The sequence below is a fragment of the Cyprinodon tularosa genome, unplaced genomic scaffold (genome assembly GCF_016077235.1).
Source record: "Cyprinodon tularosa strain WSP-4 unplaced genomic scaffold, ASM1607723v1 ctg699, whole genome shotgun sequence".
In the NCBI taxonomy this organism is placed as follows: Eukaryota; Metazoa; Chordata; class Actinopteri; order Cyprinodontiformes; family Cyprinodontidae; genus Cyprinodon; species Cyprinodon tularosa.
The window spans coordinates 50,111-72,119 of NW_024039450.1; the positions used below are offsets into that span (position 1 = coordinate 50,111).

General features: G+C 39.4%; 1 protein-coding gene across 1 annotated transcript in view; it reads right to left on the reverse strand.

Annotated features, from left to right (window-relative positions):
* Positions 1 to 13,825: 13,825 nt before the first annotated feature.
* Positions 13,826 to 22,009, reverse strand: part of ntn1b (netrin 1b) — an 80,111-nt gene continuing 71,927 nt past the window's right edge. Inside the window, exon 7 of the mRNA XM_038268210.1 lies at positions 13,826 to 17,279. Within this exon, the coding sequence (XP_038124138.1) occupies positions 16,960 to 17,279 (320 nt within the window). The 3' untranslated portion in view covers positions 13,826 to 16,959. The remainder of the gene's footprint in view (positions 17,280 to 22,009) is intronic.

The window sequence follows — 22,009 nt, forward strand, 5'->3', positions numbered from 1 at the left end:
ATGAACTAAATAATTTTTAGAACATTTTGGACTATGAAGTTGTCTTATTTATTCTGAAATTTCATTTATGAATGTGTCAATTTAACATTGTGTTAAATATTCCTCTGTCTCACCACTGAGTGAATAAATTAGCTTTTAAAAATCAAAAAATATTTTTCTTTTTTCTTTCTTTCTTTCTTTCTTTCTTTCTTTCTTTCTTTCTTTCTTTCTTTCTTTCTTTCTTTCTTTCTTTCTTTCTTTCTTTCTTTCTTTCTTTCTTGCTTGCTTTTAGGAAACAACAAACATACTTAAAAGGGGGGAAAGTATTTATATCTTAAACCTTTTATTCAGTAATTTGTTAAATTTGAATTTTTTTAGGTGATAGATTGAACATAGCTGCAAGTTTAGCCTCTGAAACCCAATTGGACATAACCTGGCCTTTGACTGGGCCGTGTTGACATACAGTATGATTATTCTTTGTCTGATCTATTGTTTCTCTGATGATATTGGCTTGTTATGATGCCAGATGGTGAGCCTCCATTCCAGTCTTATAAATATTTTGAGCTTCTAATAGGATTTCCTTCATGTTCACATCAACTATTCATTGTACTTTTTCCACCACACTCGATATTTCTCTCCTAGCAGCTTACTAGTTTATATTGATGACCATGTCTTGGTAACCGTGTCATACTCTTTATGTCTAGATGATGGATGGAGCATTGATCTTAGAGATGTTCAAAAATTGACACACAGTTATATAGCCTAGCATTGCTTTAAAAGTCTTCACACCTTAACCTGACTTGTCTGCTGTGTTCCTTGCTCTTCATGTTTGTTACCATACATTCTCCAACAAACCTCCATGGCTTTTACAATACAGCTGATTTCATACTGAACATTAAATCACAGAAAAGGAAAAATATCTACAGATTAGAAACCTTCTAAAACAGTTATATTAAGGTATTAGTGTGAAGCAGGCTGGACAGAAACGTCAAAAACACAGTTTGTGGTGTTAACATGTCAAAATTGGGGTATTTATACTTGACACTGCACTGTAGACTGAACTACCTTGGAGAATTCTGCAAAGGCCTCAGCGGAAATATAAAACTTAGCCACACGCATGGACGTCCCATAACTCACAATGTAATATTGTTTGAGCGTTGCCGAGAGCAGCACAGGCCTCATAACACTCACTGGTTACCTTTAAAGGCAAAGCAAGAGGGTAGAGAACAATAAGGAAAAGGCAATAAATCTAAGCTCTCTGAATGTTTTTACAGGCTGAATCTGATAAAGAAATCAGGGCTTTATTCCATCCGGACGTGACCATTAGCCGAACTGAAGAAAGGCCATGGGAGTTTGGACCATTTCCCCAGCCGCTTTCCATTTCCAAGTGAGGCACACTGCCGAAGGCTGAGGACAAAGGGCCTCCCTGCCATCACATCAAGGACATCTTCCGCAAGTCACCCTGCCTATAGCTTTATTTTCCAGGATAACGATTGTACCAATATGCCTGAAGGACCCACCTGTGTGGAAAGTTCCAACCTGGTGGTGCTGCTGGAAACCCAACCCTGATAAGTCTGCTTTCAGGGAACGGACGACCGAAACTGTGATTGTATCAAGTTAACGTGCAGGCTGTTCCTGCTCAGTCCTTGTGTGCACTTAAAGGAAAGTTCAAACACACCCAGATCCCTTTTCAACGCTCCCATTCCTCCCAGATTCAAGAAACTGTGGTCCAAATTCAGAGGTGCAACATTCAGAGCGAGTTAGGAGAGATTAGGCTTTTCATGTACAGTACTGTACAGGCCTTTTTGACATTATTGTCAAAGAAAATCAGGGAGCTTTTTACTTTGTTTTCATCGACCGACTGATCCTGGTCGGTTACTGTTAATGGGGAGGACTGCTTATACTTCCAGCCCTAAATGCACAGTGCCTTGGACCCTTTAAACTATTTGGACCTGGCATATTCAAGAGCGTATCAGTACCAAACACACAATCCAAAAAAAGACTGGCTGTCGTTTGTATCGGGTTCAGAACTGTGTGTTTGTGTCAACCCCCGCCCCAATAGAAATAAGTTAAGGGTTTCCACGGATTCCAAGGCCTCCCGGCTTCAACAAAAACATCTGTGGTTTGGATTAGGTACGTCGGTGATATCATCTCTTCACTAATATGCCTGCGTTATAGCAATCTTACAGCCAGTCCTTATTGTCTGTGAAGTTTATGCATGCGTGCGATCCAACACAAATGATGATCAGCGCTGCAGGACAAGCTCTCTGGCAGCAGCGTTTGTTTTAATTCATTTACTCCTGATGTTTTATTTGCTTCATATTTCTTAAGGTCACACTAGCAAGCTCAGTTCAATGTTTCTGAAAAGCCTCGGAAATTCTCCAACAACGTAAATGTTAACATTCTAAATAGATAGCATTTATTTAGAAGATTGTTTTTCTTTTTTTTAAGTAGTGCTGGATGGCATGGCTGTTTCTCAGCCTTTTCAAACAGTATGAATCATAATATTCTGAAATGTATCCTATCTATGTCTGCTTGAGCTTGTAGATCCGAACTGTAACATTCGTATATATTACTTCAATTTAGAGATGTATTAAAAAAGGTTTGTAAGGTAAAAAGCAAGCACAAGCCCGCATTGGAATAATGAAACTAAACGTAAGAAAGCATTCTGGAGCATTGGTTCAAAACAATCTCTACATAAGAATTTATTCTGAAGGAGGAAAACGAAAGGGAAATATGGTGTGAAGCTTGGAGGCCTTACAGAACGGTACCAGAATTAAGGATTTAAAGCTCTCTGCAGCTAACCTGGTTTATCTGTATATCTCCTGATCATCATATCACCGAAAAATAAGCTTTCATGTTGTATAATTTCTGCTTTCCTATGAAAAATATGGCAACAGTGAATACATTTAATCGGTTTATCTTTTAATCCCTTGTCCCCCTAATGTCTCCCAGTTTTAAGTTCCTGATTTTCTTTTTGATCGGTTCTGGGTCACGGCTTCCATGTTTTTTCTTCTTCATTACATTTTGCAAGAAATTATCTCTGCCTCTCCGTCTTTGCATCTTGGTCCTCATCAAGTAGCAACTAATCCTGACACGATCATACAGCAAATCCAGTTAAATTCTGTCGTTTGGTTCAGACACAGAAAAAAAGAAGTTCATTGCTGTAGATGATCATTTTAGGAGCAATGTTTGCTCCTAAAATGTAGACATAATCTGAGAAAGGACATCTGAAAAGCAAGCCTCATATAGACCAGGTTTGTATGAATAACTGCTTTAAGCTCCAAAATATTCCAAAAATGTCGAGTTAGCTTTCCATAAGGGATGTAGAAACACTATACCAAGAATTATCACTTCACAGTTTGCTTTCGAATTGCAGGTTTATTGGTGGTTCCTACTGTTTCTAAAAGCAAATAAGGGAGGCAGATCCATTAGCTATTAGGCTTGATCCCTTTGAAAGCAACTCTTATTTTCTGCTCATGAGGCAAACGCCATGTCAGATTTTAACACTTTTTTTTAATGTCTTCTTTTTCATAGGGTTATAGCTACCTTAGGTTATGCCTCTAGTTAGGCTGCTATAGACTTAGGCTGATGGAGGACAGACTAACCACTATCCCTTCACTACTTGTATTATTTTAATTTTGTTATGATTTTTACATTACATTCTCTGTTTTTTTTACTTTTCTCAACACAGAACCACCACCACAGTTCTAAATTAGCACCAGTTAAAAAAAATCATATTTAATTGAAAATTTGTGGCCTATGTGCTCCAGGTAACCTTCCATTTAAATCAAGATATTTCACCAAATCTTAGGCAGTGTGAGCATAAATTTAGGCATTTATTTATAATTTTGGGCCGGATCTATCAAAGGTTTGCGTGTATAAAAACGTGAGCTATTTCACTGCGCACGCTAAAAAATGTACAAACTGATCTATCAACAGCGTGCTAAAAGGATTTGGTCTTTAAAACGTGCTAAATAGCGCCTCTTATCCATTTAGTACTTTTTCTGCAATGAATATGCAATATGGGGCGTTTACACGCAAAAGTGCGTCTTGTGGGAGGAGAACATGTAAATATATTAATTTAGCACTCGCAAAGTGATTTATTAAACCTGAAAGCAATTTTGCTAACGGTATCTGACTCTATATTTAACACGTTTCAAAAGAAGGTGCAAATGGTCTGTATGCGTAATTGCGCACACATGGCAGCGGTTATTGTCGCAAGAAGGAGACATGGAAATGAAGCAAGGAGACGCAGAGAACGCATTTTTTCACTCCGTGTGAATATTTTTGCAATGAAGGAGGAAACGATCTTTAAAACATATTGTTTATCCAGCTTTGCCAATTTGGAGCTGTTGGGGGAACTCCGAATGGATTTGGAGCCAGCCACAAGGAGGACCCACGCAATACCAGATATCACAAAACTCCTTGCAACATTGTGTTAGCCCTTATAAAAGGACAAAATGTAAGAAAAGAAACAGCAGGGATGAAACCAGTGCGCTTTCACTTACTCTTGTATTGAATATTGCAGAAGAGCAGAACACAGAAATCTCATTTCTTACAATACTCATCCTTAATGATGAAAAACAAGAGTACACTGTTTATACTATATAAAAGTCACAAGCAATAATAAAATTTAAACAAATCCAACTGCTGTTAGCAACAGAGCTAAGTTAATTAGCCAAACAGTATTCACACATCAATTTAAAACACTATGAACTAAATACATACAAATTACACTGCTTGTAGTCTATAAGAATCACAAGTAATAATTACAATTCAAACAAATCAAACTGCCAATCGGAAGACGAGGCCTACTGCCATTAGCAACAGAGCTAGGTTAATTAGCCAAACAGTATTCACATATAAGTTTAAAACACTGAACTAAATACAAACAAATTCACGCATACAGGGCTAATATTTATCCACGTGTTATTCTCCTGAGAGTTACATATAATTTCTTACCTTATAAAAGGACAAAATGTAAGAAAAGAAACAGCAGGGATGAAACCAGTGCGCTTTCACTTACTCTTGTATTGAATATGCAGAAGAGCGCACTAGTCCCCCTAGTGGACTCTTTTGATAATGGCGCCAACACACCCCTCTTCCAGACAAACGACCCAAATCAATTCTTCCACACCCCAAACCACACTAAATTAATACAGATGATCAAAACAATTAGAATCAATATCAACAGGATCAAGTGAGTATTATACCCTGCAACATACTCCCCCACAAAATAGATGTTGTCCCCAACATCTCAACTCTTGCAGTGTTGGGAAAGTAGTAAACAACATGTGAAGCAAAACGTCAATGATAAAAATATTCCTTAAGCCATTCAATCTACTTACAGACTGGAACTCTTTTCATACATTTTCCTTTTGAGGGTAAACACCCATTGTCCATGTTCTAAACCTGAAAGTCACTACTTTTCCATCATCTTAGTGGTCATCCGGTGAGTTCATAACAAGAGTTCTTTGAAAAGTATGGTGTGGCTTGGATACCAATGTGTCAATTCACATAGGGAATAGTCCCTCATTGTGAGTGTCACAATAAACCGTCCATTATTTTATGAACCAACTGTGTGTCCATTCTTTCAGCTCACCGGTGCACCATTTCCTGTGCTCTCATCGCTGATAGTCATATGAGATGTAGTACGGGTAAACAATGTTCATCCATGGCATTGTGAAGTGTGTGGGCTGTGGTGGAGTCCTTAGGTTGTAGCAGACTGGAGATCCAAGTCTCTCATATGTAAAAACTTTGGGCTTCCTGTGAAGCCGTTGAGGTCGTTGGGCTTCCTCGGGAGCCTGAACTCCCTCTCTGATGATCCCAGGTGAAACAGGTTGTTCAGTGGTATCCTCCATCGTTTGTTCCTCATTACAAGCGCCAGACTCTCCATACTCCATTGAAGTTGTTTCTCCTTGTTTGTGATCCATTTCAGGAACTGTGCTCTCCCCGAACCAGACATCCCCTGGCTCTTGGGTTGTGCCTGCAGGCATAAGATTTTCTTTCTCAGGCTGGGCTGACTGGTGAAATAGCACAGGATAGTATTCGTCAGCATCATCCTCTTCCGACTGCTCCACTCCTTTGTTATTTAACACTTTTCTCCTCTTCTGTCCGGCCCGGACTGGGATCTCAAGGGGTAAGGAGTCACATGGGAGGAGCAGATTGCGGTGAAGGACCCTTGACCTTCTTTGACCTTTTTCAGGTTTCAGTTCATAAACTGGGACATTTTCATTTACCTGGCGTACAACAACATGAACAATGTCCTCCCAGTGATTCCTCAGTTTCCCTGGGCCCCCACGAGGCGTCATGTTGCGTACCAAAACACGATCACCTGGTTGTAATACTGAGCTTTTTACTTTGCTGTAGTAGAATTTCTTACTCCTCAGAACGGCCTTCTGGGCATTTTCCCTGGCGATTCCATATGCTTCCTCCATGCCCTGCTTCCACTTTTCCATGTAGCTATGATGATTATGGCCGGTCTGTTCTGGTGTCAAGTTAAACAGCATGTCGACTGGCAGTCGGGGAGAACGCCCATACAACAGCTGAAAGGGGGAGAAACCTGTCACCTCACTCCGAGTACAGTTATATGCATAGATCATTTTGTTTAACGAATCCTTCCAGTTGTGTTTTTGTTTGTCGGTGAGTGTCCTGAGCATCTGGAGTAATGTTCGGTTGAATCTTTCAACTTGTCCATTCCCTTGGGGGTGGTAGGGATTGGTTCTGGACCCAGCAACTCCACAGTATTTTTTCAGTTGTGTGAACAGTTGATTCTCAAACTCACCACCCTGGTCGTGGTGAATACGGGTGGGAAAACCAAATCTCATGGCGTAATCATTAAAGATCTTGTCTGCTGCTGTTTTAGCTGATTTGGAAGTGGTGGCATAGGCCTGGGCAAAGCGAGTAAAATGATCAACGATCACCAGAATGTACTCATAGCCCCCGAGGCATTTCTCAAGATGCAGGAAATCAACAGATATAAGTTCAAATGGTTGAGTTGTTATGATGTTGGTGAGTGGAGCCCTTGATTCCTGACTGGGTTTCTTATGTTTGAGGCATTCACATTTGCTCATAACATAGTTCTCTATCTCACGCTGCATATATGGCCAATAAAACCTGTCCCGTATCAGAGATGATGTCCTGTCGACCCCTTGGTGGCCCATTTCAACATGAAGTTCCCTCAACACTGTACTTTTATGTTTTTCTGGAAGTACAAGTTGTTTTTTGCTTGTTGTCTTTCTGTGCAACACCCCACTTTCATCAATTTCCAATTTGTCCCACTCTCTTAGCAAACACCTTACTTGTGGACTAAGTTGTTTCAGATGTGCACATAACGGTTTGATTGCGGTTAGTTTGAACTGGATTACTGGTCCCAGAACTGGATCATTTCTTTGGTCATCCTGGATCTGTTCTGGTGTTAGCGGGATGATGGGCGTGTCAGGGATCAAAACTGCATTAGGTACCGAGACACACATGGACCACGACACACTGGATTCATCTTGATTTTTCACAGCTTCTGTAGTTGCCCCAATGACATCAGAGGGCATTTCTTCTGAACACTCTTTCATAAAAGACTCCACATCTAGAGGCATTCGGGATAAACTATTTTCTTTTCCTGGCCTGTATTTCACTGAGAAATTAAAATCTGCCAGCTCTGCAACCCATCTACATCCTGTTGCATTTAGTTTGGCAGTGGACAACACATATGTGAGTGGATTGTTGTCGCTATAGACGGTGAAGAATGGAGCATAGTATAGATAGTCTCTGAATTTCTCTGTTACAGCCCATTTAAGGGCGAGAAACTCCAACTTCCCCGAATGCAAGTGATAATTTTTCTCTGCAACTGTTAAGGTGCGTGACCCATAGGCAATTACACGGAGCTTTCCATTCTGCTTTTGGTACAGAACGGCCCCTAGACCAAGATTGGACGCATCCGTGTGGAGAACAAATGGCTGTGAGAAATCTGGGAAGCCAAGAATAGGGGGGTTGACAAGGCAGTCAATGAGTTGTTCCAAAACCAACTGGTGTTTTTCAGTCCACTGAATGATTGTGCTGGATGAGACAGCTCTGTTGCCACTTTTTGTTGGCCACTTTTCCTTTTTGTTCATTAATGGCTCATGCCTTGTGGGTGCTTTTAACAGGTCATATAAGGGACTAGCAATACGTGAAAAGTCCTTTATATATTGCCTGTAATAGCTCAGGAGTCCTAGAATTGCTCTCAACTCACCAACATTCACAGGATGTTTATGCTTTAGGGCTCTCACAGCATCAGTATCAGCTGGATCCATTCTGTTGCCCTCAGCAGACACAATCCTGCCCAGGTACCGCAACTCAGCTTTAAACAGCTCGCACTTTTTAGGCTTTAGCTTGATTCCATGCTGCCTCAGACGCTGCAACACTGCTCGGACATGGCTTACGTGATCTTCAAATGTTCTGCTAAACACAAGAACATCATCAAGATATGGTACACACACTTCATCTCTCAAATCTGCTAAACATTGCTCCATGCAGCGCTGGAAAGCTGCGGGTGCATTCATAAGGCCGAATGGAATTCTTATCCACTCATATAGACCCCAGGGAGTCACAAAGGCTGTTAAATGCCTGCTGTCTCTGTCCATGAATCCCTGATGATATGCTTTTCCTTGGTCCAGCAATGAAAAGTAGGTGTTTCCCCCCAAGTTATCCATTATATCTTGAACCCTGGGGATTGGATGACGATCAGGATGTGTTTTTTTGTTGAGCTCTCTGTAGTCTATACATAAACGCAGGGTGCCATCTTTTTTTCTTACGCAGACAATTGGCGAGGAGTAAGAAGATGTGGATCTTTCAACCCACCCTTGCGCTATGAGGTCCTGCAGGTAGTCTTTCATTTCCCTGTACAAAGGTTTTGGCACAGACCGGCATGTTTTTGACACTGGTTCATCATCCTTCAATGAAATATTCATTTGCAAGTTGTGTATGCAGCCAATATCGTCATCAGTTTTGGAGAAAGACTCAGATTCTTCTCTTAACATCTGACTTACTATTTGTCTCTGGCCCCCATCCAGGTGGGTTAAATCAACGGGAGGGTCCCACCATCCATCTGTGGGTGTACCTTCACTGGTGCTCTGGGCCTGGATGTGATTGATAGATTTACTTACTGGTGGTTGGGTTGTGCTGAATAAGTCAGCTGGGTATACAGACTTTACAGACTGTACAGCTCCAACTACTGTCCGGCCGGGAAGTGTAATGTCATGGTTTGTGGGGTTTTGAACACTTAAAACAACCTTTGGGGCTGTTTCTGCCTTAGCTGATACAAGGGTATCGCAGAATTCCAATCCTTCAGGCCACCGTGGGTTCACAAGAGGCTCAAAAAGCAGAGTTTTAGCCTCCTTGAACTTTGAGGCCTGGATACGACAAACAATTTGGATGGTGGTGTGTTTCGGCACATTGACTCTTTCATTTACTGTCCTCACACTGTGTTCACATGTTTGACCAAGGCTGACAGCAGAAATAAAGGCTTTTACCTTACTATGTTTTAGATGAGGGAATGCGATTTTTACTGCATTTACAAGTTTGTCCATGTTGCCATCTATTGATTGGCCTTTCTGGTTGTTCTGCACAAGATGTTCAATTACATTGAACCCAATGATTGGGCATTGCTGTTTGTTGCCTTTCAACACAAGTACAGGTATTAGCAGCTCATCATCCATTGTAGTCAGCTTGAAAGGGACTTCCAGCCAGCCAAAGTATGGCATGTCAGTGCCATTAGCAGCTTCAATATGTAATGGGTCTAAGGGGTCCTGTAGTTCAACAACATCTCTTATCTGCATGTCAGGTAGGTAATTCTCTTTCCAGACCTCATCTATAGCACATATTTGTGAACCTGTGTCCCAGAGTGCTTGAGTAATCAGTCCATTCAGGAAGCACTTGATAATACATTTTTTTCCTACTAACTCTCTTACAGTTTGGTCTTTAGTAGAAGCTCTGATAGTTTTGGGTTCAGAATGCTCACATGGCTGCCTGACTTGTTTAGCACTGGAACATGAGTGTGATTTGCAGTCAATTTTGTGAACAGGCCAATGCATTTCCTGACATGTTTTTGAGCAATAAAGTGCAGTTTTACAAGTTGAGCATCGTTTTAATTCCTTCTTCACTTTCTTTTTTTTTTTTACAATTTACACAAACGTGGGACTTATGGTTAGCTTTGGTTGCCCCGCGCCCCACTGAGGCAACCCAACTTAGTTTAAAGATCCCCTATATGTTGAATGAGCAGCTTTGTCTGCTCTACAACCTGCCCTGAAGTGCTCAGTACTTCCACATCTGAAACAATGCTGACAATATTCCTCATTGGCCTGGGTACAAGCGAAGCATCTGGGTTGCTGGCGTTGCCTTTGGTAATATCGTTGTGGGGCAAACCTTTGTTGAAATTGTGCAGTCCCTCTCATCCATCCTGGATCATACAGAGGCCTGTACTCCCGCAGCAATTCTGGGTGCTGTTGAGGGTAAACTGGCATCATTGGGGACATGGACCTGAAGGACTGTTCTGTGGGTGAGAACACTGGACTTGCGGTAGACACTTGCTCTGAACTTAATGGAGGTTGCCTTGACTGTGCGTTAGCATTTTTTTGAATTGTTTCCCTGATTTGGGACACTTCAGCTCTGAGGTCCTTTAATAACACCATGTCAGAGCGCATTTCTTTGATCTCAGATAACACATCTGGGGACATTTGAGATCGGCTTTGCTGGCTTTGAAGTTTTTGTTTCTCTGGGTAGCTCACCAGTCTGGACAGTACTTACACTGGTTGCCCTTTGTGGCGCAGCATGCCTCTTTTTGTCCTGCCTCTCCTTCTCATTTGTACAAGCAATATTCACTTTCTCCAGCAGCAGTTCATCAGGTGTGTCAGGCTTTGTGAGGTAAGGCTGAAGATCACTCTTGGTGTTGTCATTCTGTAAACCAGTCAAGATGGTATGCATAAATAGATTTTGGACAAGAGCAGGATCATATTTTAAAGCTGACTCTGCTTCCTGAGAGGCAAACAGAATTTTCTGCCTCAGGTCCATCGCCCTGATTAAGAAATTCTGAGGAGACTCTTTGTTGCACTGAACCTCAGAAGTTAGCTGCTTGTACAAATCTGTGGCGCCCCTCTCCTGGTAATGGGACCTTAAGATTCTGCGCAGAGCAGGTAAGGTAAGGGTCTCTTTTCCCTCCAAATAGCTCCGTAATTGCAGGCCAGGTGTTATAGCACGGATAACAGCATCAATAATATCTGTCTCTGAATAGCCTTTGGTAAGCCCACTTTCAATTTGTCTTGCCAGGCTAGAGAATGTCAGCCGATCCTTCTGACCTGGCTCTCCTATCTGTCCAAGAATCTTGAAATCTTTGCGCCACATTGGGTTTTCTGAAAATGTTGGAGTCACATTTATCTGTGAAACCCGTGGGCATGACAGATATTTTCTGTCCATTACACCCTGGGCCTCTTTTTCTTTCTGTTGTAGTGACAATCTGAGCGCCTCTATTTCTTTTTGAAGCCTTTCCTGGTCATCAGATTGAGTTTCTACTCTAGGTGACTCTTCAACAGACTTTACTTTATTTATTGTGTCCCAGATGCTGAGATATTCTGACATGCCTTCATCTTCAAGGCTAGCCAGTTCCTCCCGTTCAAGGTATTTGACGACATTTGAAATTAGACGACTGCGTGTTTTACTAGTCAAAGGTTCTCTTCCAGGTGCTGAGAGCTGCAGTGTGATGCATACTTCAATCAGCTGTTCAACTGTTAAGTTATACAATGCTCCTTTAATTTCCAACTGAAGATTTTCCAATTCTGACTCCATTTTATCCTGGGATTTCAGAAGCAACAGAATGGGGCCCAACAGCCTTCAATTGATTTGTGTTGATCTCTAGTGGTCAGTGCACACTTCAGGATACAACCTGTCAACTGCTGGCTGAAGACCTCCACGCTGATTTCTGGTGGTTTGGGTTGTTTTGGGATGATCAGCAGGAGGGTTCCACAGGAGTTTGGGAATGATCCTCTAGCCAAATGATCCCAGCGGTGCCTCCAAATGTTAGCCCTTATAAAAGGACAAAATGTAAGAAAAGAAACAGCAGGGATGAAACCAGTGCGCTTTCACTTACTCTTGTATTGAATATTGCAGAAGAGCAGAACACAGAAATCTCATTTCTTACAATACTCATCCTTAATGATGAAAAACAAGAGTACACTGTTTATACTATATAAAAGTCACAAGCAATAATAAAATTTAAACAAATCCAACTGCTGTTAGCAACAGAGCTAAGTTAATTAGCCAAACAGTATTCACACATCAATTTAAAACACTATGAACTAAATACATACAAATTACACTGCTTGTAGTCTATAAGAATCACAAGTAATAATTACAATTCAAACAAATCAAACTGCCAATCGGAAGACGAGGCCTACTGCCATTAGCAACAGAGCTAGGTTAATTAGCCAAACAGTATTCACATATAAGTTTAAAACACTGAACTAAATACAAACAAATTCACGCATACAGGGCTAATATTTATTCACGTGTTATTCTCCTGAGAGTTACATATAATTTCTTACCTTATAAAAGGACAAAATGTAAGAAAAGAAACAGCAGGGATGAAACCAGTGCGCTTTCACTTACTCTTGTATTGAATATGCAGAAGAGCGCACTAGTCCCCCTACTGGACTCTTTTGATAATGGCGCCAACACACCCCTCTTCCAGACAAACGACCCAAATCAATTCTTCCACACCCCAAACCACACTAAATTAATGCAGATGATCAAAACAATTAGAATCAATATCAACAGGATCAAGTGAGTATTATACCCTGCAACAATTGCACTTTTTTTGCATCTGGGTCATTCCAGCGTACGGTTGCAGCGAGAGCTGGGATCTCCCAATCTCGTTTTTTCAGAAGTGCTGTGCGAAGTGCTGTCCGACGGGGTCGGGGTTGTCCCCCTGAGCCTGTGGAGCAACGTGCCAAATGCTGCGGGTATGCGTACGCGCAGCACACATATTCAGCCCCATACCACCTTAGGGAATAAAGGTTGCCAAAGTTTTTTTCTCTCTCTCTCTCTCTCTCTCTCTCTCTCTAAAAAAAAAAAAAAAAAAAATATTTTTTTTTTTTTTTTGTTGTTGTTGTTGGGGGTCACTGTAAGATTTAAATTTCTTAATGCACTAGTTTGTACAAACTACTTTGCCGCAAACCACAAAACGCGCAAAACCATCATTTAAATAGGGCGTATCCAACAGTTTTGCACCTGCCACCAGTTACGCAATCTCTCTTGTTAAATCACCCGCAAACCATGGTTCAGCCCCTCGCGCAAAATTCCAGTTTGCGAGCGCAAATTACTGCACGCAAAATTGGATCTTGATAAATCCGGCCCTTTGTCTCTACAGGAGATGAAAGAGAACATTCAATAAAGTTAAATTGCATTTAAATGTGTACATTTACTGCTGGTTATCTGTTGTATGATCGTTCCCTCCAGAAAAATGAAGAGGTAGATGCCTTTTTAAGGCCTTCATTTTGTGAAAAACTACAGCAGAGTGTTTCTTGTAATATATATGTGTTTTTGCCTTTAGAAAGCAGAGACTTATAAAAGCAAAATGATTTTAACAGATATTTGTAAAAGCTGGATTGAAATGTGTACATGCTCTTAGTTTTAAATAGACACAATTATTTTCTGTGCTTAAATAAGCACTTAGGCTATAGAATTTAGTGGTGATTAGCCTTTTTTCTCCTCAAGATCCAAAAACATATAAACATGTTTTTACTATAAAAAGCTAAAATCTGGAAGAGAAGGGAAAAAATATTGAAAGTCATAAACAAACAGACAAAAAGCCACATTATTTCATGTGTCATTAAATATATTCATTTATGATAAATGTAATATATTAGTATAACAAGACATTACACAACCATTTGCATTGGACACTCCTAACAACATTTACAAGCCAGAATATAAACAAGAGGAGAAAATTGTAGGGGTTTGTTTATGGAGAACATACGTCTGGTGGGAAAGTACCTCTCTGTGACAAAGCTTGAAAAACAAGTGGAAATGTTTCAGTCCAGTCCCGCTCACAGAGTCTTTGTAAGCAGATTTTAATCGAACACAAACAGCTTGATGCACAGAGTACTGAGGTGAACCCCTGGGGTTATGCATTCATGCTTGATCTCCAGGGTACATGTATGCTGGTGAACATTCATTTATTTCCACACATTTAGCTTCTAACAATGAAAAACGAGGGTTAGGTTTACACGTAGACGCAGTATAACTGGTTAATGGTTTAACAATAAGAAAGAAAGGTAATACTATACAGCTATTTCACATACAGACAATCAGTCATGCCTTTATGTCGAGTACCAAGTACAGATAAGAGAATCTCTTCCTCAAAAAGACACTTTGAGGTGAGGAAAATTTGACACATCGTGCCCAACGCACTCGCACAATAAACATCTGTGACATCTTATCACTCCACAGGGTTTTTTTTTCTTCTTTCTTTTCAACACTGAATATTTTAAAACAAGTGTGCATAATTTCACAATCATCATCATTCCATCAGCTACAGTAAGTGGTGAGCATGTGGCATGCAGGTGGTGAGAGGGCTCGCTCACAGGACTTATAGATGTAAAAGTTTAGTCCTCATTAGATTCTTCTGTAGCTGGCATGAAACATCAGTTCGTCTGTGAGGCAGGCAGGTTTTGAACTATAGCTATACAACTAATGCGTGTCTTTAACAGGAATTTGGGAGTTTCCTCCTTTCGGATGCCACCCTTTAAAACCTGAACATATCTAATATGTTCGTATATATCGGACTAGTAAATAACATAAGTGCATTGTTGACACATCTACTCTACATCTATGTAATAAATCAGCATCTTCTACCCAACCGAATAAAAATAAAACAAAGACTTATTCACACATTGTTACTTTATATTGCAGAGGTCACAACCATAACTTATCATGCAGGTGCATCGCAATAAATCTGAATGTTATGAAAAAGGTACTTTACTTTAATTTCAAAATGTGAAACTGGCTTGTAGATTCCAATTTGGAACACAATGAATTAAGTGATTTCAGTTTCCCAGAAGATTAGAACATTACACAAGATGAACCGTCTTTTGTGGCTTTAATAATTATAAGAAGGAATCATAGGAACTCCTACTTGGGCAGCAGGTTAGCAGAGACAGTCTCAAAGGATTAGAGCTGAAGAGGGTGGTGTTTAAGAAATGTCTGTCTCCAAGAACTTTGCTGGAAAGTTAAGTGGAAGGAAAAAATGTGGTATAAAATGAAGCGCAAGCTACAGAAATAACAGCAGCTTTCACCAAACTTCGAGGGCCGATGGGGGGGGGATTCAAAAGTTGTGCACTGTGTCTGACATCAAAACTTTAGCAACCAATCACACACAGATGTATCCTAATAAAGCTGCCACAGCTTTCTAGGTTTCCACCTACCGATTATTTCGATAATTCAATTTTTAATAATCCATTAACTAAAAAATATATACTTTGTGTAAATTAACATTTTTAAAAATACAAAAAACCTTTAGTGCATATTTTAAATGAATTGTAAATGGCAAAAAAAAAAAAAAAAAAAAAATCGAAGTAAATACAGTATACATGTGTGGACACATTTAGGATTTATTTATATTAAAAGGAAATATCTCTATGTTTTCTAATTATGTCTTAATCACCCCCGTAAGACGATAATTCTTTTAACAAATTGATGTTTTAGAGTGGTTGTTTTATTAGTACACCAACTCTAAAACATGCCATTCGATTCAAATACCGAATTTCACAACTAATTTAATAATTTATCAATCTGATTAATCTTTTCAGTCTTATATGTTTCTGCCTAAGGCCATTCCTGTAATCAATATAAAAACTAAAGGCTGTTGGTTCAAATGGACTGTTGCTCAGTAACTGAAAGTTTTTCATCTCTGTTCAGATGGAAGCTTTAATTTTATCAGAAAATGAGGTCCTAGAGTCTAGAGGATTAGTGGGCCATACTTAATACCTTTGCAGAAGTATAAACTTATTCGCTCTATTTTATGCTATATTGATAAAGATTTTAAAATCAGCCCCTGTAAGCGTTGGGTTAATATATCAAACATTATATTACAGGGACAGATTACTTAGTAGGTCAACATTTGTGAACCAAAAATGTTATATTATTGGGCTTATGTGATCTTCTGCTTTTCTGAGGAACTGAATTTTGAGTTTATTTGGTTGTAAATTATGATAATAAAATGAACACCTCAATATTTCATTCTCAAATAAATGGAAAAAATGTTTGATGAAACATCCATATATTGAGATGCACCTGAATTATAGGAAAGAGATGAGCAGAGACTTGAAGGGAAAAGGGAAAGGAAAGTGTTTAGTTCCCAGAAGCTTATGAGGTAACAGGTGATCAGGAAGTTCCTGGGAAATATGGCACTCTGAAATGGCAGCTTAGAAGAGGTCTGAGTTGTTAGTAAAAGTCAACAAAGTTTGGCGGATTTGAAGGAACAATCGTTTTTGGATGGGTTTGGGTAAAGTCCTGGGATGCTGTGTTGTAGCTGCGAACAGTTTCTTGCAGAACCAGGAAAAGAAGCTTTGCAGCTGAGCCGGGGTGCTTTATTATACAGCAACATCATGGGCTAAAAGGTTTTGCATGAGTCGTGTCTTTAGAATTAGGTGCAAACTCTGCAAATACACAACATAACACACCTCAGAGACAACAAACAGAAACAACTGTAGAACGAGCTCCTTCACAAAAGTTCCTAAAAACATTATTCTCTTTAACTCCAGCCCAGAGCAGTAGCACTCGGTCATCTCCTTTTTTCTCCTACTCTTCACTTTTGTCCCTTTTTATTTATAGCTATTTAAGTCCATCTATTATCGACCCCCTCCTCTCTCCTACATGTAATCCCAGCAGAGGCATCAGCAATCTGCTGCCCCATGCACCGATTTCCCTCCTCTTCTCACACACGACCCATTCTTAGCACTTTCCCCTCTTCCCGCGCTGTTGGAACTTCCTCAGCCGCCGGCCCCACAGGTCTTTCCATGGGATGAGCAGGCTTCCTTTGTCGGCAACTACACCGCTCTGTCCTGGGGAGTCGTCGTCACTGCCCAGGAGCAGGTACTTCCGGCCGGGTTTGATCTTGGGACACTTGCAGGCCACGTCCTTGGCGCGCACCCATAGCAGTTGGTCGCCACGGCGAATGCGGTGTCCCCCTTGTTTGTAGACAGAGATGATGTTGACGGTGAACTTCCACCACTCGCCTGCCTTGTCTCCTTTAAGAACGTGAACTTGAACAGCTGGTGGAGAAGAAAATCAGAAGCTAAATTACTTTTATGAAAGATCAGTAAATGCTAACCAATAGAAAAAGAAAAACCTTTACTGGATTAGATACATGAGTCACTGAAATATTAAACCTGCGTACTAATCAGTGAAAATCCCTCCATTGTTCTACTTAACTTTTATTTTTTTTAAATGTTCCAAAAAGGAACATTTAAATAGATTTTAATATGTCACATTTTCACATCCGTTAAATAAAATATTTTCCCTGCAGAAATTAAAATATAAGTTAATAATTTTTTTCTCAAAATTTGTTTGATTTAAGTAGGTAAGAAAATCTTACCCAAGGAATAAAATTAAAAACATAAAATTATCACATTTTAAGGGCAAAATTACTAATTTAATTGGCAGATCTTATTTACCTGCTGATATTAGGAGCAAATATGCTATTTAAAAATGTTTTACTTAATACAGATCAGTTTCTCCAGTGTTGTTGCAGCCACAAAGTCAGGTGTGCAGAGGAGGAAGAATTCATAACAAGTATTAGGTGCTATCTATTAGGGTTGTCAAAAGTATTGATACTCAAAAAAGTATCAAAACTGAAACATTGTATTCGGATAAAATACTCATTTTCAAAAGTATCGATACAGCCATCTAAAGTGCAGAATAGTGGAAAATGCACTTTCAGAACACTGTGTGATTGAATAATTCTGTGCATTTTTCAGTTTCAGACTTTTTTTGTAAGAAATGCAGCTGCTGAGAATTATCTTTGTTTAACTGGTTTGGCTAGTGTCATTGTTATCTCTGCAAAACATAGCCAAGGAAGGAACACTTAATTTTAATTTTGTAAGTTTTTTTATCAAGCTTGCTTAATATTGTGCACAGCATACAACCTCAAAATATTATTCTTATTGTTTTTTTATTTATTTCTTGTATTTTTTTTAGTAATGAAAATATTTCTGTTGAATTTTAGAGTCTTTGTTTTTATTCTTGTGGTATCGAAAAGGGTATTGAGTATCGAATATTTTACTCAGTATCGGTATCGAGTTGAAAAGTTTAGTATCGTGACAACCCTATTATCTATATGACAGCTGGGTATTTAGAAGGAATCTCAGAAAAAAACAAAAGTCAACAAACATCACAGAGGTAAACATAAAGTTTATTGAACTCTAATGAGACTTTAACTGGAACCCTCTGCTTTAGTTATACGTATATGACTGAAAATGTAGCTTTTTCAAAAACAAATACTCCAGATAGGATGAAGCAAAGTTTGAATCTTAAGTATATTGGAGGATCCGTCATGCTGTGGGACCTTTTCTCTTCTTAAGAGATCATTTTTGTATTTTCATTTATTTATTTATTATTTATTAAACACACACAGAAAATAGTATAATGCAGTAGATAAACAGGAGAAAGAAAAGTTAATAATTACATTTATTTAAAAAAAAAAGATTGATTAAATTCAGGTTTCAATTTAAAGTCATATCATCGTGAACTATTTGAAATTGCAGGATGTCTTAAAGCCATCAGGTAGCCCAGATCCTTACAGTGAAAATGGGTCATCTTTGGGCCTTTTAACAGGAAGAGGACCCCAAACCTATGGCCTAATCATTACAGATGTGGTTCCCCAGATGCAAAAAGGGCCTTCTTCCCCCACTGTCTCAGTCTGCAGTGCGAAAGAGTTGGAAAAAAAACCGCTGGTAAGTTTAAGAGGACCCAGGAGGCTGGATGGAAGATGATGATATTTTTTCCAACCTTATATTATGTTATAAAAGAATGCTAATGCTGTCCTGTGGGCAAAAAGGGAAAGAATACAAATACTTAAAGCAGTGTTTTTGATAAAGATAATAATTTCATACATATCATAGAATGTTTTAAATATCAAGGGTTAAAATATGCTGCTCCAGTAAAAGATTCATATATTTTAAGGCTTTTTATATAACTTTCAGAGGAGTGCCAATACATGTGGCTGACTGTACTTTCTTTTTAAAGCATTTTCAGAGAACATTGTATAAAAATGATTCAGAGACATGCCACACTCCTCCCTTAAACCCTGACCTCCAACCTTCTCCAGCATGTGAACACTCATCAGCATGCAACAGTTTCCACAGAACTCCCTCGCTGCCTGCGCTAACATCACAAGTTTCCAGCGGAGGAGACCCATGTCGCTGGGGTAGAAGCTGAGGAGCTGGATCTTTGAGTTCTTCTTAATGTATTCAGTGCAAGAAAAAAAATTACATCTGCAACTTATAAAACTTCTGAGAAATTTTTTTTCTTTCTATTTGATCTGCAAGGTGTGAAGTTGCATATGTAGGATAAATCACGTCAAACCTGGTACCTATCGGGGCAACGCTTGTGGTTGACATTTTCATACCCGGGAAATAGCAAAGCTCACAGTAGATTTAGCTAATATGATGTCACACTGACTGCAGCAAGAGGGATAAACAGCTCAACAGCATTGAGGCTAATGTTTGCTTGGAGTGAAGTACTTTGTTCTGTGAGTTTAACCAGGAATGTCCAATTATGCATGCTGTAAGGGGGTTGTGGGATTTTTTTTAAACCTAAAAGAGATTTCATTTGAGAAATACTGAATTTAGTGATTTTATTTCAACACCAAATCTAAAAAACATGTCCAAATTATTTCTGGTTTTGGCCAATCAGCCTTTTAGCTGTACATTAACAAAGCTTTCCTATCCCTTGATCTTTAGTGCATCTTATTTGGGAATTAAAGGTATCAGAACAACACCGAGTAGAGTTTAATGGTAAGGTGAAAGAAAAATAAAATCTTTTACATAAAACATTGTTTAAAAAAAAAAAAAAGTGACTTGCATTTGTCATCAGACCCCTTTTATACAGATACCCCTAAATTAAAGCCATCCTTTTGAAGGATGTTGGGGGTTCTTAGATACTCCTGAGACTTTTGTCTGGTTTGCAGGCGGCACTCGGTTTTGGCAACCCCGAGAACCTCGCAAGATTGGCTCAGGAACCAGGACGTAAAGACGTGTTAAACGCTGCAACAAAGCAGTTCTACTCTGTATCTCTAGGTTTGTAGAGAGAAGAACTGGAATAAGACGTTGATAATGGAGCAGACTAATTGTTTGTAAGCAACTGTTTTGGTTCATTTTACTGTAAATTTCTTAGTAGGCTTTAAATCTAGGTAAATTACAAGCTTTGGACATATTCCATAGCACTCGTAACAATAATCAGGGAATCATGCCATATACCCATAGTTACTCTGGAGGAGAAGCACAGGTCAATAGCTCAGCTGGGAGGATAATCTGACCGAACAATTAGTCGATTTTCACACTGAAATTTGGCTTTTTTGAAAGAGTGGCAGGAAGAATGTTACTGCTGAAAGACAGTCGCAAGTTTAGGATTTTTTTTTTTTCCAGTTTAGGATTGCCTTTGACTGTTCTAGTTAAATAGTTCAACTGAAACATCATTAGTTAAACTTTTTTTTTTTTTTTCTTTAGTCCAACTGTTTTTAATATTCTTTTTTGTTTCTGCAATTTTTATTTTTATTTTTTTTTCCCTTGCTTTGATTCTGTTTTATTTTCCTATATTTCAATCATGTAAAGCACTTTGCATGGTCTTTGTACTGAATTGTGCTATACAAATAAATTTGCTTGCCTGCCTTGCCTTGCAAAAAGGGATTACATCAGTATTATAAGAGACCTATCAAACACTTGGAAGAAGGTGCTTTGGTCAGATTGGTTTTGTCTCACCTGATTCTGCTGGGAAATCAAACACTCAATCACCCAAACAGTAAAACAACGCTGAAAAAAATAATGCAGCCGCTTTTGGCATTTACTTAATCATATTTATTTACTTTTAAAAAATTGTTTTTATGTTCTACCCTGCTAACATGAAACAATTGTGTTAATGTAACTAAATGTGATTAAGCAAATGCCAAAAACGGTGGATTCCTTTAACTTTTAAGAGTTAATGGGAATAGATCAAATGAAAGATGAAATAGGGAAAGGAAAAAAAAACTCTAAATCTTGCAAAATGCTACTTAGCTCAGAGGTGCTGCTCATTCATTGTTGGAAAGCTGTATGTAAAGAAATTTCATTTTGTATGCACCCAGTGTATATAAAACGACAATAAAGTTTGTCTAAGTCTCTAAGTGTAAGAGTGCTTATACTTTTGAGATTGATGAAATAAAACTGCGTGTTTAAAATTCATCCCTGTAATATTACCAAACCGGAAACATTTTTAAGTGTGATGAATGCTTTTGTAAGGCAGAATAAAAATATGATTTTCTTTTAAAATGGGGTTGTTGTTTTTTTCCTTTATCAGTGGACTTCTGCCAATAGCAGAAATGAATCGAGGTGTTCGAGTGTGTTCTCGTCAGTGCATGTTGTGAGCAAATCACACACGGAGAAAGAAGGTCTGTGGGGCTGAGTGGAGCGAGCTCTCACAGCCCTGCCATTCACTGCAGGCCTCTCCTTCATCCCGACACATAAAGGGTGTGGGGGTGGGCAGTAGAAGCAGGACGGGGGGGTAACTATTCGTCTTCGCAGCAACAGAAAAAGCTCAGGGAGAATCAGGATGTGTTTCCGACCTCATGAGCTGTCCGGGGTTCTGCTCCCAGAACTCAGTCCAACTTCACAGCGTGAGAATCCAGCAGGGACAGGGATCGCTGACGGACTCAGCAGAGGAGACCCGCTGGTGTCACAGGGGCCCATGCTCCCTGTCAGTGTCTCGCCTTTCCTGCTTTCACTCTCAAGTATGTTTTCAGACCTTGGGG